At 37.5% G+C, this 19,734-nt stretch overlaps 2 protein-coding genes across 4 annotated transcripts; both read left to right on the top strand.

Annotated features, from left to right (window-relative positions):
- Positions 1-1,568: 1,568 nt before the first annotated feature.
- LOC137956575 (protein mago nashi homolog) lies at positions 1,569-6,117 on the top strand. Its single transcript, XM_068804118.1, has 3 exons — positions 1,569-1,871; positions 1,979-2,155; positions 5,599-6,117. The coding sequence occupies exons 1-3, from the start codon at positions 1,656-1,658 to the stop codon at positions 5,656-5,658; spliced, it is 453 nt and encodes a 150-aa protein (XP_068660219.1). The 5' UTR covers positions 1,569-1,655; the 3' UTR covers positions 5,659-6,117.
- Positions 6,118-6,529: 412 nt separating this feature from the next.
- Positions 6,530-18,179, top strand: LOC137956110 (uncharacterized). Of its 3 annotated transcripts, XM_068803453.1 has the most exons (20): positions 6,530-6,767; positions 7,240-7,298; positions 9,075-9,184; positions 9,326-9,475; positions 9,893-9,955; positions 10,051-10,140; positions 10,274-10,582; positions 10,735-10,832; positions 10,971-11,006; positions 11,121-11,241; positions 11,341-11,577; positions 13,678-13,773; positions 13,866-13,931; positions 14,139-14,177; positions 14,263-14,397; positions 14,537-14,922; positions 16,142-16,235; positions 16,985-17,161; positions 17,336-17,456; positions 17,589-18,179. In XM_068803453.1, the coding sequence occupies exons 3-19, from the start codon at positions 9,086-9,088 to the stop codon at positions 17,432-17,434; spliced, it is 2,295 nt and encodes a 764-aa protein (XP_068659554.1). In that variant the 5' UTR covers positions 6,530-6,767; positions 7,240-7,298; positions 9,075-9,085; the 3' UTR covers positions 17,435-17,456; positions 17,589-18,179. The 3 variants fall into 3 exon arrangements, with proteins under 3 accessions (XP_068659554.1, XP_068659553.1, XP_068659552.1); XM_068803452.1 differs by lacking the exons at positions 6,530-6,767; positions 7,240-7,298 and having other exon boundaries at positions 8,976-9,184; positions 14,555-14,922; XM_068803451.1 differs by lacking the exons at positions 6,530-6,767; positions 7,240-7,298 and having other exon boundaries at positions 8,976-9,184.
- The last annotated feature ends 1,555 nt before the right edge of the window (positions 18,180-19,734 follow it).

Here is a 19,734-nt window from a genome sequence, read left to right as displayed (position 1 = left end):
ATGGCGTCTCTGTTGTTTTATACAGCTGAGATGGGTCAAGTTAGGCGTCTGTGTAGGAGGACAATACTTAATTACAATATATATTTTTTAAATATTTTCGAAATAACCTCAATTAAAATTAACCTTTTATGTGTTTTATACAGAAATTAAGGGTCAACCCCCTGAAAATAATAATAATAATTTAATCATTATTATTCAAAAAAACATAAGGTAATAATTAAATTTTTTCTAATTATTTTTTAGAAATAATAATGGTCAAAATTTTATTTTCTTTTCTATAGGTTCCAAACAAACCCTAAAATATCTCATTTTATCATTTCATTTGCAAGAATTATTGTTAACTAATTACAGATATAGCCAAAGCCAAAGCTAAAGCTAGGTAAAAGGCAAGGATTTGGTTTTGTTAATAAAGTTAAATTAACACACCAGGGGACTTGTATATAATATTTTTCAAGTAGGAACATATAGGATATTCAGGGTTTGAGAATCTAGACACCATAATTTCATATTTGACCAAATTTTATATATACCCTTAATTATTTTAATGGAAATTGTCTAGATAAGATCATCTATCTGGCTCTTAATGATTTTTTTTTTTTTTGTTTAATGCCCTATGTAAGTGAAATGTATTTCACTTATGCTGGGTAAAATACACTAAAACCCGTTAGTGCCCTCTTTAAGTTGGGAGGGAAAGTAAATTATAAATGTAATTCACGTCCCCCCGTTTTAGGCGTGAGGGAAAGTGAATTCAGAGGGGTCAAGCTCTGAATTCACTTTTCGTCCATCAATTACATGGAGCTATCGAACGAAAGCTTGGAGAAAAAAAAAAGTGGCTCCTCTCTCACTCACGACCTTCAGCAATTTCAATCGGTCCCTCTACAGCCTCTCTTCCTCTTGTCGTCCCCAGCACCAACGAGCTTCAGCGACTTCTCTTCCCCCTCTGCAACCTCTCCGACTCAATTTGATAAAAACTAGGGTTTCTTCTTGAAAATCGAAGGTTCATTCTTTTTGTTGTTTCTTAATCGTTCATCTGCTTTTCATTTTTATTTTCGGAATCGTTCATCTGCTTCTGCACTTTACACCGTATTTTCTATTGTGCACACTAACACAAACAAATATTTTACATTGTATACACTATCCTAAACAAATACTTTACACTACAATTTCTATTACGCACATTAACACAAATAAGTACTTCACTTTACCTCTCACTTTTACTAGGGAAAATACTTCACTTTCCCTCACACTTACAAAGTGCACTAACCCCCCTATAGAAAGTAGAGAGAAGAAAAGAGAAAAGAAAAGGAAGAGAAAAAAAACATGGAAGAGAAATGTGGTTTCTCTTGTTTAGATACATGTGGAAAAAAAAAATAGTACTATTTTTAAATTTTGATGATTAAAAATATCTTTTAAATTTTTTCGTTTATTTTCTTTTTTATCTAAATTCCTTCATTTTTAGATAAATTTTATTAACTAAAAGATATTTTATTTTCTATCAATGATTCTCTACTATCGAACAATAGAAAATAACTTTTATCTCCCGCTTTTTTTTTCTGGGTTCCAAATAGGGAGGAAGAACTCTAGACTTCTCCTGTCAAACGTTCCTTTGGCGTCTCTTCATCACGGTTTACGAAGGTGAGTTCTGGCCAACGACCATGGCGGCGGACGATCAAGGTGAGTTTTACCTCCGCTACTACGTCGGTCACAAGGGAAAGTTCGGCCACGAGTTTCTCGAGTTCGAGTTCCGGCCCGACGGAAAGCTTCGATATGCAAACAATTCGAATTATAAGAATGATACTATGATTCGGAAAGAAGTTTTTCTCACGCCTGCAGTTCTCAAAGAGTGCAGAAGAATCATCGCTGAAAGCGAGGTCACGTTTCTCTCTTTTCATTATCTTTTTCTGTCGGCTTACTAGGGTTTTCTTGTCCATTTGGTTTCCGGGGTTTTGTGTTCATATTTTAGATTGCGGGGTTTCAGATTATGAAGGAAGACGACAATAACTGGCCGGAGCCCGACCGGGTGGGGAGGCAAGAGCTGGAGATTGTGATGGGAAACGAGCATATTTCCTTCACAACATCAAAGATTGGGTCGCTTGTCGATGTCCAGAGTAGCAAAGATCCTGAAGGGCTACGCATTTTTTATTACCTTGTTCAGGTTGGTCATTGACAAAACTCTCTCTTTTTGCTCGTTTTTCCTTCTTTTTGAAGTATTTTTTCTTGTTGTCCCCCTTGACTATAGGTGTACTGCAAATTTTCAATAGTTCAAACTATATATTTCATATTGTCCCTCTGATCAAAATTGTCTTGGCTCTGTAATTATTTTCGTCCCGCTATTTTCATTCAGTAAGCTATTGTACTTTTAGCTGCATAACCTCGAGTACATCAGTCGGATGCAAGAAGCAGTTGTCCTTTGCTGGTTCCACATAATAAGTGTAAAGTGCTTTTTATCGGCTGATTCGGTCAAATACATGTAAAAAAGTCAAATACGAGGGTCCAGGGATCTTTCCTTTCTTGCAGTTTCCATCAAAGAAGAAAAAATTCTTTATTTCTTATAGAGTTTAGAGAAAAAAAAAGCAATTCCTTTAGTGCTCTTTAAATTTTCTTAAGAGTTTAACCTAGTAGTTTCAACAAAGTTATTTTAGACACTTGAATTGAATTGGAGGGTCCTCCAAGGTTTGAAAGGGCTGCGTGATTCAATCCATGGAAACATTCACCTCTCTAACTGTCTTTTCGTTATTGATTTAATAGTTATTTAATGTCAGTCCCGTGCATACCACCAATGTTTGGAAGAAGCTGGTTATCAACATTGGTTGGTTGCTGTGTTCTGCATGACACAAGAGTATGTGCAGTAGCTTAGTCAATAGACACAGCATTATGTGGAAAGGAAAGCCCGTTTACAAAAGCTTATTTAATACAGCAAAGAGCAATAGTAGGGTTACTCAATCCTCTCATGTATTTGATGAACCAGTAGTTTAGTAAGTTCTAGGTTGATATAGAAGTAATGAGCTTAACTTATGTGAAGCAGCTGTTGCTCTATATTTGGGGTTAGGCCTTTGGCGCCCTGGTCACATGGAAGGGTGTCTAGTCGGTTAAAGTCTCAACAAGGGTTATGGGGCGTATTGTGCATGTTTAATAATAATTGAAAATATAATCAGCCTCTAAATGTTTCCAGAGGCTATTTAATTGCCTGCAGTAGCACTTGCATCTTGTGAGTTATGGAGAAGCATATGATGAAGCTAATGTACAAGTATGCTTGATGATCATTGATCCTTCACATGAGTTGATCTTTTGATGTGTGATGGTAGCTGTTTAGATTGATGAGTTACCTCCACTGCAAATGCTTAAATTGCACTCTTTGGCTGTATTTGGTTCCCCTCTTTCTGGAGGTTCTTTTACAAGGAATTTAGTGAGAAGTTCTTTTTAGAGAAGCTTTTTTTAGAGGAGACCCACTTCATATAAAGAGATTTCATTTAAAAGAGCTCTGTTGTTTAGTATGGTTTTAGTTACCGCAAGGAATAAGTTGGACTTCATAACTAATACTGACTCTACGATTCTCTCTCTCTTTTTTTTTTTTTGGCCAAAGTAACTTTACAACTGTATACATGATCTTTCATCAAATCTTGCCAAAAATCAAGTTGGAGGAAGTATCTGTCTTTGGGAGAATGCATTAAGGAGATATACAAAGAAATGCTTTATGATCAATCCAGAAATCTTTTTCAAAAAAATCAATGCAGAAATCGGGTGTTCATTAGAGAAGCTAGGATTTGAATGAAGGAAAGGGTGAGAACATTTTGTCTTTACTCATATTTTGTGCAAGGTATTTCAAAAGTGTTTTTATGCAGAGTATTTCTTGGAAATTAGAAAGACAACTAGGGCATACTTGTTTATAAATAGTTTCTCACCCAATGTTATAAAACCAGACCTGGTGAAGTGAGTGGGTCCATTCTAATCTGATTCAACAATGTTCAACCAATGGTTGAACCGATGATGATGCCATTGTTTTTCTTTATAAAGTTTTTAAAAAACATTATCAAGGAAGAATCCCGGATTTGCTACAGGGTAGAAGACCCACCCCTCCTCCTTTTCTGTTGGCGGCAGAGAGTTGCTGGCAGAAAAGGGGGGGAGGGGGCTTTGCCTTGCCCCTCCACTGCTGGCATAAGGAGGGGAGGGGTGGGGCGAAGCCCCCCCTGTTTTTTGCAACCTGAGGGGGGCTTCCCCCCACGCTTCCCCCTTTCCAGCCGCGTTGGCAGAAAGGGGGGAAGGGGTGGGGCAATACCCCCTTCTATCTTCTCGTTGGCTGTCCGACAGTCTGATTGGGTCAGGCTGAACAGTTCACAGCTTGAATTGGCTAACTCAGCCTGGTCAACTAGGATTTGGGTCAAATCCAGGTTTGCCTTGTACCATACCCAGACAGGGCACCAGGTCACCAGCCAGTCCAGTTTGGGTTGTTTTATAATACTTCTGTCACCTCTTTCCAGCACGGAGAGAGTTTCTCTTTCAAAGTCATTTTTTTTCTTGGAAGTAGGGGGTTATACTTTACTGGGGAGTTTTCCCTCTTTGAAAGAGATATCCCAAACAAATGTGATGTTATCCTAAAGAGGAGCTTCCTCTCAAGAGCTGCTCTTTGGCCCTAAGAAGTGGGGCCAATCATGCCCTTATCTCCTTGAGGATTCTGTTTGGTTCATTCATTTGCCATTCCTTTTTGAGTAACTTTGCTTGAAAGACATGGAAACCGCTTTGCAAATCCTAATTGTTGCTGAAGTACAAGGACACTGCTTTGCAAATCCTAATTGTTCCTGGAGTGAAGTACATGGACACTTCTTTGCAAATCCAAATTGCAGCTGGAGTGTACTTGTGGTCCTTAGGTAGAGAATGGATGGCTAGACCTTTTTGGTGGGATCAAGACAACAGACAATGTCTATTCTTTGCTGTTCTTGGATGGACCTCTATTTGGTCAAGCATGGTGTCTATTTGTTGAAAAGAAGTCACCAAGGCTTCTCTTTGAGCAACTTCTCCTTCTTATATTTAAACTAACTCAACACATTTGTAGTTGAGTTGGGTCTACGCACTTTGAGTTATTTGATGGAAATCTGTCGATTTTAGGGTTAATAAAGCCTCATGGATATGCGTACAAAGGGAATAAAAAGTGCTTCTTATCTGAGAGGACAAGCTAACTGTTATTTGTTGAAGATCTTGATATGCACGTCAGCTTTCTCAGTCATGATCTTGGTTTGATCCTCCTGGGGGTGCAGATGTTGAAGGAGAAATGTGTACCTACTTCCTAGTACTTCACTGTATGTTGCTTGCATATGAAAAACATATTTCTGGGTCAGGTCCCATCTTTTACTCCTGTCTGTATGTTGTCTGGCTTATTTATTCCTCACCTGCAGCCAAAAATATGCTAATTTCTGTTGTGGTATTTTAGTTTTAGTTTGCGTTTTCCCTTTTTTTTTTTTTTTTTTTCACATGGTAAGGTGTTTGTGTCGGTTTTTGTTTCGGGAATTGAAGGTTCGTTCTGATGAAAAGACAGAGTTGAAAAGTTCATTGTTACTTTCTGCTTTTCTGATACGTCTCTCTGCTTGTGGTTGATGATTGCAGGATTTGAAGTGCTTTGTGTTCTCTCTCATTGGTTTGCATTTTAAGATCAAACCCATCTAGACTTGGCTATGGCTCTTGTTTGAAACTCGGGCATGACTTGGGGCAATGGATGTGAAATGGGTTGAATTGTATGGATGCCAACCGTCGACTGCATGCAATTGCCCTTTTGGATGTGGCACTCTTATCTTACAGCCAATTGATAACACCTTTGGCTCTTGCAGTTTGTTTTTTGGGATTGATGATGATGATAATGATGTATCTGTTTGCGAGGAACTGCATCCATTGCAGTGAAAAGAGGCAGCCCGAATATGAGGATAAAACGCTTTTATTTTTTTGGGTTCTGGATTTGTCTTAAAAATGGCTGTGTTTGCCTTGCATGTGTGGAGAGTTTTCTTGATATTTGCATACTTTATAAGGTTACGGTCTATCAACGTTCATGCTGTTTTCAGTTGAACAAAGTTTTTGACCTAAGTGTCACGTTATCTTTAATACTTATGTTGAATGTGTTATTGTTTGGAATTATTTATTTTTTAAATATAATATATAACATATAAGTTACAAGGGTGTGACACATACGAAACGTTATCTCAGTCTGATCAATGGTTATAGTACGATCAAGATTAGTGTTTTTTGCACCCAATTATCGGATGGTTTTTGTATTAGATCAGGTGTGTATAAGTTACATTTATAAGTTGTTCCATGTAGCCAGATGTGCCCGGCGCAATGCCAATTCGGACCACTATTTTTCCCACATACCATAATCCAGTTGACTATACGTTCTTCATGGCCCACCTCCGACCTCTGCTTAATTTGGAACTCACTCTCTGTTCCTGGCTTTTTCTCGTTTCCACCCTTTTTATCCGTCACTTAATCGTCGAACTCCTTAACTTCTGCGTCACTTGATGAAATCTCCACCGTCGGCATCATTTTAGTAGACGCCCGACCGCTACTCGTAGGGCTCGGATCGCGCGGGTGCTTCAAAACGAACTCTGCTAAAACTGTCTCCTAAATAAAATCTCCTCTTCCTGTATCCATCCAGAAGCCGAGTTGGAGAGATGTCATGGCTTTGCTTCCGAACATCACCTCGTCGTCCGGCAATTCTCAGAATTGACGTCTGTAGATACCGACTGTTGCAGAGGATTTAAGCTCTTCACGAGTCCGTTTTCTCAGTTTAGTTTCGAGCTTCGATTAGTTTTGAGTTTCGAGTTTCGAGTTTCGATTCTCACCTGCTGCTGATTTCTTAACCCTAAGTTCTGTTGCTTCTGCTTTGATATCGATGGATTTTTTTATATTTTTTTTTGCCTGACTGGCTTGTGTTCTTGTTTATGTCTCTTGATTGTTCAGATTTTTGTTCGAACGTGATGTTGTTGGATTAAGTGCAATTGGTTGGAGAGTCTGTCTTTCTTTGTTTCTGTGGAGTCGCTTTGGTCTTGATGGAATTGATTGATGTTATTTCATTCGCAGACAATTTTCCTTTTTCTTTCTTCCTTTTTGTACCTTTTTTTTTCTGTTTGACTTCTATGGCACCAGTATCGAGATGTCGTTTTGACCGGTGGTTGTGGGCGACTGTGTTCGTTTAACTGAAGTATCTGACTGTGGTTTAGTACACTTTCTGACAAAATTTGCATTTTTCTAATGCAGAACCGTTTCAACTGTTTATTGTTCCTGAGCTAGGTGATCTTAATTGGTATCATCTTCAGGTAGGATATTTTGTTTTATCTTTGAAATTAAAATTTATTTTTGTTATTCTATCCGTATTAAAATGAGAGGATCTTTCATTGGTAACAAGATGTCCCTTACAGGATTTGTCATTTATTGCAGTGTGGAAATGCATATTCATGGTTTGTTGTTTTTATGAAAGAACAAAAATGTTTTAGCAATAGGTCTCGAATTTCAAATGCATATGAATGTACATGAGTTGTAGTTTTTTTAAAGCACAAAAAAAGGTTTTAGCAATAGGCCTCGAATCATCATTCTTGGTATGTGCTCGGTATCATTCTTGGTTTAGAGCTAGAGCGTTCTGTTTTTTTTTTTTTTTTTTTTTTTGGTCGGGATTGCTTATTTGATTTTGTTTTTGTTGTAAAATGGCTCTAAAGTCACAGATTATTTCTTAGTGTACCCGTGATAACAGGAATCTGTCATTGATAATTTGCCTTCATTGGATTTGGTGATTCCATTGTGGTGGTGGACTAGGTTTCTTGGAGACTAGTTGATGGCATTTGGCTCTTAAAGAGGGTGAGAAACCATGTGTGCCCAAGGAGGAACGAGAACAAGAAACTATGTCTTGCCAAAGGGGAGGAGGACAAGAAACCATGTTCTGGATAAGAAAGAAATTTACATGAATTTATATCCACTTATTAAATAAAAAAAAAAGCATGTCTGCTTATCAGTAATAATTGCATCATTCATCTAGTGAGTGCTTTGAATTAGTTATATCCTGATGCTTTAAATTCCAAACGTTAGATTTAGTGAGACATTGGAAGTGACAAAGTTTCCGAAATCTGTGTTTATTTTCCGAAATCTCAGAATCGAAGAAGCCCTTCGATTTTCTGTTTGATACATGGGTATAGAGATTTAAAACAGAAATTACACTAATACCCTTAGAAATATAGATATTTACAATCTTGTCCCTTATATACGATAACAGGAAGAACTCTCAATATTTAACAGTCAAAAGGGGTTCTTTTTGATAGCACTTGGTTTGCTCATCTTTCATTCTTTGACTGTTTGAGATTTCTGGGTTAAGAACTTTATGAACTTCACTCTGTTGGTGAAGTCCTCGTTTGAGTGGATACAGATGACCTAATAGTTAAAACTGGTCGATTTTGTCTGATTCAATGGAATTTTGTGTCATTTGACCTGCATGATGGCTTGATCTTTGTGATTTTCCACTTCTGAGTTTGGGGTTTTTGAAGGAAAACATAGGTATTCCAAATGGGAAAGTAGGAAGCCTTTGCTTTATCTGGTAATAAATGATTGGTTGCACTTATTAGAGCACATACAATAAATGCTTCGAGTTTGAAATGTCTAAATGTGAGTTCCTATAATTATTTGAGGGGTCATCGATGCCTTGTGAGCTGTTCTATCATTTATTTATATCTAGAAATCATGCCTGTTGTTCTCTCTCCTTCTGTCTCTGCTATGATGAATAGCTAACATTAGAAGAATCAGCAAAGTCACTTGGAATAGTCATTCAAGAAGACCATTTTATAATTTCTTACATTTGTACAAGATTGCATTGTAAGATGATGTCATCCAACTTTGTTTGGATATCTTGGTTCCTCTACATATTAGAGTTGTGACTTTGAAATTTTTTAGTTGAACCAGATGGAAGCTTGTGAATTGGAGAGGGATCTTTTCTTGTGGGTTATGTTTTATTACTAGGAATGCTAATGCTTTAGCAATGCCTGGGCAGGAAAGCAAAAAAAGGAATAAAGTAGTGCCTTATTGTGTCATACGTTTGATGATTGTTTCAGGAACATCTGCAATGCACCGAGTGGGCAGTGCAGGGAACACCACCAATTCAACCCGTCCCCGCAAAGAGAAGCGGTTAACTTATGTGTTGAATGATGCTGAAGACACTAAGGTTGGAAGCAAACCTTCATCTTTTGTATTCTTGCTTTTCATCTGCTTCCTTTTACTATTCTTAATGTTTTTATATCCCTCCAGAGTTTTTAGAGGTTTATACGATTGTTCTATAAGATTTTATTGTTGACATTTTTTTCAGCATTGCGCGGGCATAAATTGTCTTTCTGTTCTAAAATCATCTGGACGCAATTATCTCTTTACTGGAAGCCGAGATGGCACACTGAAGAGATGGACCCTTGCTGAAGATGCTGCAACTTGCTCTGCAACATTTGAGTCACATGTTGATTGGGTAATTTCCTTATGCCAATTTTTTGTGCTGTACAAGAAAACTATGTGGTAATATGCATAAGTAATCTATGATTACAACCTTGGGTAGTTTCAATTTTTGTCATTCATCTGTTTGTAAGATTCTTGTTGGAGTCACCATCTTGACTGCAATTTTACCAATAATTAAACACTTCAATGCCAGCATTGTTTTTAAGAACTTTTAGTTCTAGACTGTGAATTAAAAAAAAAGTGATAGTAAGGCTCATTTAGATGTAGGAGATGTCCTTTATAATGTCATGAAAAGTCTATTGGCCTTTGTTTACTCTTGATCCTTAAGAGTCTGTTTAGTCATTTTGGGTTTTAGTACTTTTAAAAATTTCTCTGTATTATTTTAAAATTTGAATTGATTATTGGATGATTTCCACCTTGTTCCACACAGGTTAATGATGCTGTTTTTGCTGGTGAAACTCTTGTGTCCTGTTCATCAGATACCACCCTCAAGGTTTGCCAAGCTTTAACTTTTCATTTTTGTTGTTTAAACTCTGTTGCATTGAGCATTATATGACTTTTAGCTTCTGATCTAATGAACAACACCAGACATGGAATTGCTTGTCTGATGGGATTTGTACAAGAACTCTACGGCAACATTCTGATTATGTTACATGTCTTGCTGCCGCTGAAAAAAATGTAATTTCTCTCTCTCTCTCTCTGCTGATTCTATAAAGAATGAGTATTTTATTGTCATCATTAGTGTACTTGGACGCTTTCTTTTTTTGGTTACTTTGAATTTCTGATCTTTTTGTAGTGGCTTGCATTTTAGAGCAATGTTGTTGCCTCTGGGGGCCTTGGAGGAGAAGTTTTTATATGGGACATTGAGGCAGCTCTTCTTCCAATTGCAAAGTCCAGCGAGCTAGTAGAAGATGAAAGTTCAAATGGAATAGTTGCCTCAGGAAACTCTGCACTTCCTATCACGAGTTTACGACCCATTAGTTCTAATAGCAGCATTTCCGTGCATACAGTGCAGTCTCATGGGTACAGCCCAGTTGCTGCCAAAGGCCATAAAGATTCTGTTTATGCATTAGCAATGAATGAGAGTGGAATCCTGCTTGTTTCAGGTGGAACTGAGAAGGTGAGCTATGATGCTCTCAGTTGATGCCTTTTTTTTGGTATCTCTTTTATTTTGTGGATATATATAGAACTCTAAAACTTTTGTATATTACTCTACTTCTTCTCATGGAACGTGAAGTATTTGGTTATTTTATTTGTTTCCGTTTTCCATAGGTTGTGCGTGTTTGGGATCCTAGAACTGGTTCAAAGAATATGAAGCTTAGAGGTCATACTGATAATATTCGGGCTCTCCTTCTGGATTCTACTGGCAGGTTGGTTGTCTTTACGTCTTCCTCTTTGTTGTGCACTACTTATTCTTTATAGTTATATTTCAACAGTTATAAAAAAAAAAGATACTATTTATAAGTTTGATTAATCTGAATTTTGGTTTTACTTTCTTTTAAATGCAGATATTGTTTATCAGGATCTTCAGATTCTATGATTCGGTAATTTATTTTATCATTTTTGTCATCAGTGAGACTGTCAATTCTTGATCTCATTGTGTTCTAGTGGTTGTGTTGTGTTTTCTTCTAATTTTTTAATTTCCATTTCTATTATAGTCTATGGGATCTTGGTCAGCAGCGATGTATACACTCTTATGCTGTTCATACTGACTCTGTCTGGACACTTGCTAGCACTCCCTCATTTAGCCATGTTTATAGTGGTGGCAGGGACCTCTCTGTAAGTGTATATCTGACAAAAAATTCACCTCTCTTTCGTGTATTTTGTGTTGCCACAATGTTCTAGCGTCTGATAATCTGCTGTACTTTGTTGTCTCAGTTGTACCTCACTGACTTGGCAACAAGAGAAAGTGTTTTGCTTTGCACCAAAGAACATCCTATCTTGCAGATGGCTTTGCAAGATGATAGCATATGGGTGGCAACTACTGATTCATCTGTGGATAAGTGGCCAGCTGAAGGGCAGAACCCTCAGAAGGTTTTCCAAAAGGGTGGTTCATTTTTAGCTGGCAATTTGTCTTTCACAAGGGCAAGAGCTTGCTTAGAAGGATCTACTCCTGTAAGTGTACTTCTGAACAATCCTAAACATTATGCAGTGTCAGTGATGCATTCAAAGTGTGTAGGTTGAATTTCATTGCGGCTCTACAATCCTTTTCTGTCTTTGAAATTTATTTTTTATCATTAAAATTCAAAATAGAAGCATTTTCAAAAAATTAAAATAAAGGAAAATTTGAATGTGAGGTTGAGTTGAGCCTTGAGCAAGTGGTCACATTTTATGTTTGCTGATGTGGTGTCTTGGTTAATGACATCATAAGCAAGTTCTCTTTCAGTAAAACGCTCCTGTTCATCAAGGTTCCCGGGCATCTTCTTGTAAACTGAAATCACGAACTCAGTTCCTCTTGACTTTCTCCATTTTCTGTAGTTCTATTCTTGGTAAGTATGTCATAGAATGACCTTTTTCTTTGAAGTCTTTTACCACCATGAAAATGCAAAGGTGAAACCTGGATCTTGAATATGTGGATTGTGCAAGTTAATGGGGCATGTCCTGGTGTGCTTCCTTATTCTTTGCGGTGCCATTAGATATGTGACTGTACTCTTTGATTTCATCTGCCTTGTGGTTTGTTCTTTCATTTGCTACTTAGTTGTTTATGATTCATGTAAATCAGTTGTCTTCAACGCTGGGATGGGAAAAACTATTGTATCACAATCTCTGCCATTATTAAAACTTTCTCCCCACTTATGCTGGGGGTGGCTACATGAATTTTTCCTCATACTGCTTCCCTTGCCTCGTATTTGACTGCTAGAACAGGGACAATCCAGGTGTGGTTCCCACCACAGATTGGGTGGCTAAAGTATAGTTTTGATAGCAGTTCTTTTGTTTACTCTCCCCTTTTGGTCAATATGATTCTATTGAGGTGGAGTTTCCAGCCCTTCTTATTGGCCTTGTGTTTATTTACCAGCACATCTGTAGCCTTATCATCATAGAGGGCAACGTCGGCAGTTGTTATCTGCTAGATGTTGTGGGCGATGTCCCCACCTTGGTGCCCACTTTGATATCCGTGGAAATTGTAGATCTTTGGTGGCTTTTGATGATGAATTGGATGTATGTCCCTGGAGGTGCCAATTCTCTAGCTGATTCCTTGGCTAAGTGACGGTCTTATGCCCAACTTGCTGTGGGAGAGTCTCCACATTGATTGACGTTATAGACATTTGGTTGTGATTATGTATGTCTTCTTTGATGTCCTCTGTTGACTATTCTGTTTTTCTGCTATTGTACTTTTCTTTTTTCATCTTGTATCTCTCTATTAATAAATAATTTTTATTGTTGTTATCAAGAATAAAACAAATTTCCTCACTTGCTATGTATTTGCTAGATCCGTTGTTATTTATAAAAGAAAATCAAATGTCCATTGTTAGATCAGCTTTCTTGAAGTTCTGTTCGGCACTTCAATCTTTCTTGGTTTTGCCTTCCTCTTGATGGCTCATCAAACACTACTGACAGTGTCTGCTGTAATGTACCAGCAGGCTTATGCCTAGAAGTTGCTTGGTGTCCTGCTCTACAAAATTAACTTGTCTGATAGCTAAGCTTAAGAATTTCTCCATTACCATATTTTGAATGCTCTGATTGGACAACACTCTAATCATTAATCTTCTCTTCAAAAACCTGAAATTTATGCTATAACTTTCTTGAATCTTCCCCTTTACAATGAATGAACCAAGGGATATACTCTTTGAACTCTGCTAGACTCATGATTTCTTGAATGCATTCAGTACAGTTGTGATTTTCATTCCCTGTTTTCCAGATCAGCTAACTTGGAAACCCTTGAACTTTAATTTCTCTCTCCATCTGTCTATGTCCCGAAGAACTGTATGTCATCTTTTTGAGGAAACATCACACAACCATCTTGTATATGGGAAATTATTATAAATAAGTGCAATTAGTTCAGTTAATAACTGTAATATAAAGTTTAGTAATTTTTTTTTTTTTTGAACATGGTTAATAAAAACTTTTGCTTTTGTTAAACGTGGACTTTAAAAATCAGACTACTTTTACCCCCTTGAGCTAAGTTGGTTATGGTTTCCATAGACCTTGTGTTTTTTTATGGTTGCTTTTTATTTGGTTGACAGTTCCATTTACTGAACCATTACATTGCTTCAGGTTCCCGTTTATAAAGAACCACTATTAACTATTCCTGGAACCCCAGCCATTGTACAGCATGAGATCTTGAACAATAGGAGGCAGGTCCTTACTAAAGTGAGTATTCTAGTGGCCAATGCTTGTTACTATTTTCTGCAGTTATTTTGCTGAGTGATTATCCTGAATGATTTTGATGCTGTCTTCAATAGGATGCTACTGGCATGGTAAAACTGTGGGAGATCACTAAGGGTGCCGTGGTTGAGGACTATGGCGAAGTAAAATTTTTCATTGATGCACCTTCAGTTATTATTTGTGATTATTTTGAAACTTTAGGCTTTATTTACTCCTTAATTGGTATCTTAATAGTTTCTAAGCTTTACCTGGGTTTTTTTTCTAATACCTGGGATAAGCCTTTTTTAGTTAAAGCTATCTTTACTTTGTGTGGGGAGACCATATTTATCTCTTTCTAAATGGATGTGTAGGTTTCATTTGCGGAGAAGAAGGAAGAACTGTTCGAAATGGTATCTTGGTTTGAACTGTATGAGAATCTGTATCTTTGCATATTTGCTCCTCCTGCTGAAAATATCCCATTGTCTAACTACCCAGGTTAGCATTCCAGCATGGTTTACCATGGACACTCGGCTTGGGTGCTTGTCTGTGCATTTGGATACTCCTCAGTGCTTTTCAGCAGAAATGTATGCTGTTGACCTAAACATTGCTGGGGCATCTGAGGAAGTCAAGGTAAATTTTCTGTTTTCATTGGTCACTACAAGTTCAATCAATTTATTCTCTGAAGTGAAAAGGAGTATGGTTATATGAGGTGACAAGTGATGGAGTATAATTATATATTTTGCTTAAAATCTATTGGCATTTACTGCAGCATGAGTTAATCGTGCAGATTAATCTAGCCCAGGAGACTCTTCGTGGTTTGCTGGTTCATTGGTTAGCCAAAAGAAGACAGAAGAGTGGATCTCAAGCTTCTGCCAATGGTGATGTTCCCTCATCAGGAAAAGATATTCCTATTCGAAGTCATTCCCATTCAAGAGCTGAGGTGGAGGATGGTGCTGATAACCACAGTGGTCTGGTGCTCCCTTCTTTTGAGTTTTCTACAGTTTCTCCACCTTCCATCATTACCGAGGGTTCTCAGGGTGGTCCCTGGAGAAAGAAAATCACTGAATTAGATGGGACTGAAGATGAAAAAGATCTCCCCTGGTGGTGTCTAGATTGTGTATTGAATGGTCGAATGCCACCAAGAGAAAATTCCAAGTAAGATCAGTTTTATGGATTTTCTGCTTAACACTTTCTTGTATTAGTTTTCATCATCACATCTCATCAAGAGAAGCTAAGTTTTAGACTCTCTTATCTGAAAAAAATCTTCCTTGCAGTCACAGTATGTTTCATAATTTTCTTTTCTGTAATTACGACATTGTATTGTCAAAATTATCAAGACTATTGTTTCCCTCAAGTGTATAGGTAAGTAATGTGTGCTATCCTTAAGTGTATGGATAATTAATGTTTGCCATTGTTTCCTTAAGTTTATAGGTAATCAACGTGTATTTTAATATTGTAAAGATTGGAAAATGGAAATAGGCAAAGCACATTTGTAATTCACTTGTACAATGGCATGTTTGGGAAGTTTTCCTAGTTCGAGAAAGCTACTAGGTGAGATAAACTCTTTTACCTTATTATACGGTTAGGTGGCATTGTTTGGCTTTTTTGGTACCAGAAAACCATAATCATCATTGTAGCTTTGCAAGTTACCTTGGATGAAGTTACGTGTGAACATAATCAATGTCCATATCAGTTTAGTCAAGGTCTAAAGGCACTTCTTCTCAGTCCTATCATTTACTACTGTGTAGTCCTAGAATTAAATCATTGAAGTCAAACATTGGGTCATGCCATTTACTCTACCCTTGCTTTTGTTTTTGCTTTGTGATTGGCGGCAAGCCTTGTTCTCTTTCTCCTCTAGGAGCCTTCTAATAATATCTCCTTCCCATGGTTTAAAAAAATAAAATAGAAATACGTTGGGGAAAAAAAAATAAGACTTGAGTCGTGCTGTGGTGCTGCCAATCACTTAAAATATAAAAACCGCTAGAGGCCATAAATATATATTAATGGTGATTGATCATCTAGCTGTAGTTCTTTGCAAACCAAAATGATATAGCTGTAGTTGTTTCAAGTTGGACCTTGCTATGTCCACTTGGGGACTAAAGATCTATATGCTTAAGTCTATGCCAATCTGTAACAGGAGTCATGGGTCTAAGCAAAATAGAATTCTATTCACTAAAAAGCAATGTGCTCTGAGTCGTAGCAGACAGTAGTATGATGAGAAGTAATTCTGCTTGACCCTAACAAGTTGGATTGGTGGTGACTAATGTGAAATTTTTTGGCCTTATTAGTGCTGGACTTTCATATCAATAGCTCTGATAATGTACGTCAACGTATCTGTGAAACAGCTTTCACAATGAATCTTGCTTTCCTGCAGGTGCAGCTTCTATTTGCATCCATGTGAAGGTTCTGCAGTTCAAGTCCTCACACAAGGAAAACTGTGTGCTCCACGGATATTAAGAATACACAAAGTAATTACTTCTGTGCCTTTATTTCTGTCGGCACTTAATTTCTTAAAAATCTTATTCTATATCAATTTTCAGAGTTTTACATGCACTGGCTACTTTTTAGAATGACTAGCATAAGTTTCATGAAAAGAGCAGATAGAGGATCAATTTGATCCTAAAAATGGTTTTCTAGAAGAGTCACATATATGGTGCAGTTTCAGGGTTAAGTTTTTGCAATTGTGAAAGTTACTGGGACAAAATGTTGAGGCAAATAATGTTTTGACGTTTGAGGCAAATAATGTTTTGACATTTGAGGCAAATAATCTTCATGTGCCAGCCATTACAAAGAGCATTGTGGAGTTGTATGGAGATGTAAACATCTTGCACTGGTCCAGAAGTACTGCAGAAACAAGAGAAAGAGGAGAAGAGATCTTCTCTTGGTGCACTTACATCTGTAGGGATGTTTTCTTGTATAATGTAGCGAACTTATCCATTTGGTGGGCATAAGCATAGAGAATCTTCTGCTTTATTGTGTATTGTTATTTGGCTAAGGTATTTGGCCGGTGCATTTGCAGGAGCTTTCTGCTATTTCTCTGTCTTATGTTTTACCAACTTCACGAGTTATATTTTACTAAATTCACAAGTTATGTTTTACTGCATTTTTCATCTATTTTATTAGGCATTATATTTTCTTGTGGTGATATGAGAATCTCTAACAGCATCTGTTCACTGTCTTTCTGGTGCTTCTGTGGCAATTATTGTGGGGTCTACAGGTTGTCAACTATGTCATAGAAAAAATGGTTTTAGATAAAACACTAGATGGGGGAAACTCAGATGGCCAGTTTACTACGGGACAAAATCAATTTCCATCCCTTGGAGATGGTTCTTTTAGGTCTGGCTTGAAGCCTTGGAAGCTAAAGCCTCACATAGAGATCTTGTGTAATAACCAGGCAAGTACTTCTATACCCTTTTTGAGTTAGTATGGCTTTCGTGATGCACTTTCTTCCAATCTCAATGTTAATTCTAGTAGTCCTTCTTGGTAAATTCTAGCCTGATGAGTGACTACATGTTCTTCAAATTTCATATTTATTATCTTATATCAGAATATATGTGACTTCTTGCAGGTCCTATCCCCAGATATGAGCTTGGCCACAGTTCGGGCATATATATGGAAAAAGCCAGATGACTTGATCCTCAATTACAGAGTGGTGTCAAGCAAATGAGTCATGGATATTACCTTAATATGTAAGTGCCTGTTGAAACTACGTGTGAAATTTAGATTGAAAGAATTATGTTTCCTTGATTGGTGTTTCCAAGTTCAATAGAGATTCTCTTTTCTTTACCTTTAAACTTGGGATTTTTATTTTGTGTGTGCAGATCTAGTGTTCGCTTGGTCTGTAGCAAGCGACAGAGCTAATGCAGGTGGGCTCTCGGTCTTTGGCAGGATGTAGCTAGTTTGCTACTGATTCTTGTATACTTCTCTTGTAAAGTTGGAAGTTCGCTCTTTCAGTGTAGCTTATATTCTTTGGAGGTTGGTTCCCGATTTCAGTTGGACTTGTTCACAGCAGGGGCTCGGGCAACATTCTAGCCCTCGTGAAGGGTGTCAAAGGCAGTCTGAAGGAGCTCAGATAGAAGTCACTGCTGGCTGTATCTGGAAGGGCACTAAGAGCAATCTGGAGACGGGGAGTCGAGAGATAATGTCGAAAGAATGTTGTAGATGTGAATTTCTGGTCTCTTACTGCTGTAGGAAGTAGTTTACCAATGAAATAAAATAGTCTCACTCGACCAGTTTCCCAAATTTTGTTTTTGTTTTTTGTTCTTTTGATATTTTTATTGAGTGTTGTTGTTGTTGGAAGTTTCTGGCCAAATACCCTATTTTGCATTCAAAATAGTGACTTGGTTATTGTTCCATACAGCCAAATTGTTGTTTCCAGAAATCAATGCAGTAAAATTGAGTATGAATTTGCTACTCAACCATGGATTTCTTGTAGTGGCATCATATGCAATTCGATTGTGTGAATCTTCTTTTCTTAGCGACTGTTCCTTTTATAACACCGACCATTTTCTTTTTGCATGATCGCTTGAAGATAAGGAACAACAAAAAGGCCGTTGAAAGAAAGAGATCCTAATCGCCTTTTCGTGTTTAAAGCCAGGGTTTCGCATGAGTCTTATGATCACAGCAGGTTGCTCACCATCAGTCTGCTTAAGAACGTCTCATCTCCGTTCACGTGATTCTCTTTCGAGACATTAAAGACCGTCAATTCAATTACTTCTTTCCATGGAGTTTATTCGGTTTGGATATCTCATCTCTAAACGGACCAAACACACACACAAGAGTACATGATAAGAACCCACTGGGAAAGGAAAGGAAAAAAAGTCTTCAACAGGCACGAAAATGTGTTTTGGTCCTCGCTTCATCAGTTTGGATTGATTACTCTTACACCAAAACTGTTTATAATTCTCACCTTTTCAGTTATAACTAGGTATAAATTGCATTATAGCGACCCAGAGTTGCTATAGATCCGTCTCTTCCAAATTACTCAAGTCTCAAATAAATGTGAGGGCAAAAGGTCATCTGTAAAACTCCAGTCATGAAACAAGAAAAACAATTTGCTTGCAACTTCAATAGCTTGGGTGCAAAACTCCAAAAAATTTCAGGCTTTCAACAAACTTGTAAGGTGAAAATCATCCCTTAAAAGCTAAACTTGAAACACTTTGATGGTAAACTCTCAGAAAATGCCAAATGAACTTTGGGGTAAAGAGTAATCCTCAAAATCCACTTTGCAAGAAAATTGGAGGAATAAGTCATTGTCCTTTAAACCTAGCATCAAGCAACTTGAGGGCGATCAGGAATAAACAAAACAAAAGTAACCATTGGTGGGTGAGGTCAAACTAGTCATGGATGTGGTTGAATCGAGGCGGGCAAGCTGCAAGAATGAATCAGTCATGGCTACGAGTTATTGTTTAAGAGACAAAGAAACAGAAAATGATCAGAGAGAAAAGAAATAAGAGACAAAGAAAAGGAAGAAGAGGAAAGAAAGAAAAAGAAAGAGATGTCAAAGGAAAAAAAGAAAAAGAAAACAAAAAAAGATGAAAAAAGAGAGCCTTTTGAATCAACTCTTAACAGCTGCAAGCTAGCTCGACAGTCCCAGCAGGTTCAGTGGCAATGACAGAGACAACAGAAGGTCTAACCCCCCCCCAAAAAAAAAAAAAAAAAAAAAAGAAAACTAAAGGAGAGAGGAGCTGTTGTTCTGGGAACTAGAAGAAGAACCAGAGGTCAGAAGGGTTGAGGTAGAAGTCTGATAGAATACTTATAACTTCAGTTTGTTGCAAAGAGGAGTTTGGTGGTTGGTAGATTCCATAAAGTAAGGGAAAAGTGGTTGATACGATGAGAGATAAATTTGAGTTCAAATTCAAAGTGATTATGCTGTATCAGGCACAGTTTGATTAGAATTTGAAACCTGTTATTGTTGGTTTGGGTTTCTCTCCTAAGCAGAGGATGACCGATTTCTGTGAAGAGAAA

This window comes from Aristolochia californica, unplaced genomic scaffold (genome assembly GCF_029961685.1).
Source record: "Aristolochia californica isolate CCGP_79_NKW_82.1479 unplaced genomic scaffold, dmAriCali1.0.hap1 SCAF_2, whole genome shotgun sequence".
Classification (NCBI taxonomy): domain Eukaryota; kingdom Viridiplantae; phylum Streptophyta; class Magnoliopsida; order Piperales; family Aristolochiaceae; genus Aristolochia; species Aristolochia californica.
The sequence above is the reverse complement of the archived record's forward strand: the minus strand, read 5'-3'. Positions and strand labels throughout refer to the sequence as shown.

What these genes read in the sequence shown, in the direction of transcription:
- LOC137956575 (XM_068804118.1), top strand. Translation starts at nt 1,656, where the DNA reads ATGGCGGCGGACGATCAAGGTGAGTTTTACCTCCGCTACTACGTCGGT. An exon ending in GAATCATCGCTGAAAGCGAG is followed by an intron (nt 1,872 to 1,978) that starts GTCACGTTTCTC and finishes GCGGGGTTTCAG; the next exon opens with ATTATGAAGGAAGACGACAA. An exon ending in TTTTTTATTACCTTGTTCAG is followed by an intron (nt 2,156 to 5,598) that starts GTTGGTCATTGA and finishes TGATGATTGCAG; the next exon opens with GATTTGAAGTGCTTTGTGTT.
- LOC137956110 (XM_068803451.1), top strand. Translation starts at nt 9,002, where the DNA reads ATGCCTGGGCAGGAAAGCAAAAAAAGGAATAAAGTAGTGCCTTATTGT. An exon ending in GCTTAGAAGGATCTACTCCT is followed by an intron (nt 11,578 to 13,677) that starts GTAAGTGTACTT and finishes ACATTGCTTCAG; the next exon opens with GTTCCCGTTTATAAAGAACC. An exon ending in TGGTTGAGGACTATGGCGAA is followed by an intron (nt 13,932 to 14,138) that starts GTAAAATTTTTC and finishes ATGGATGTGTAG; the next exon opens with GTTTCATTTGCGGAGAAGAA.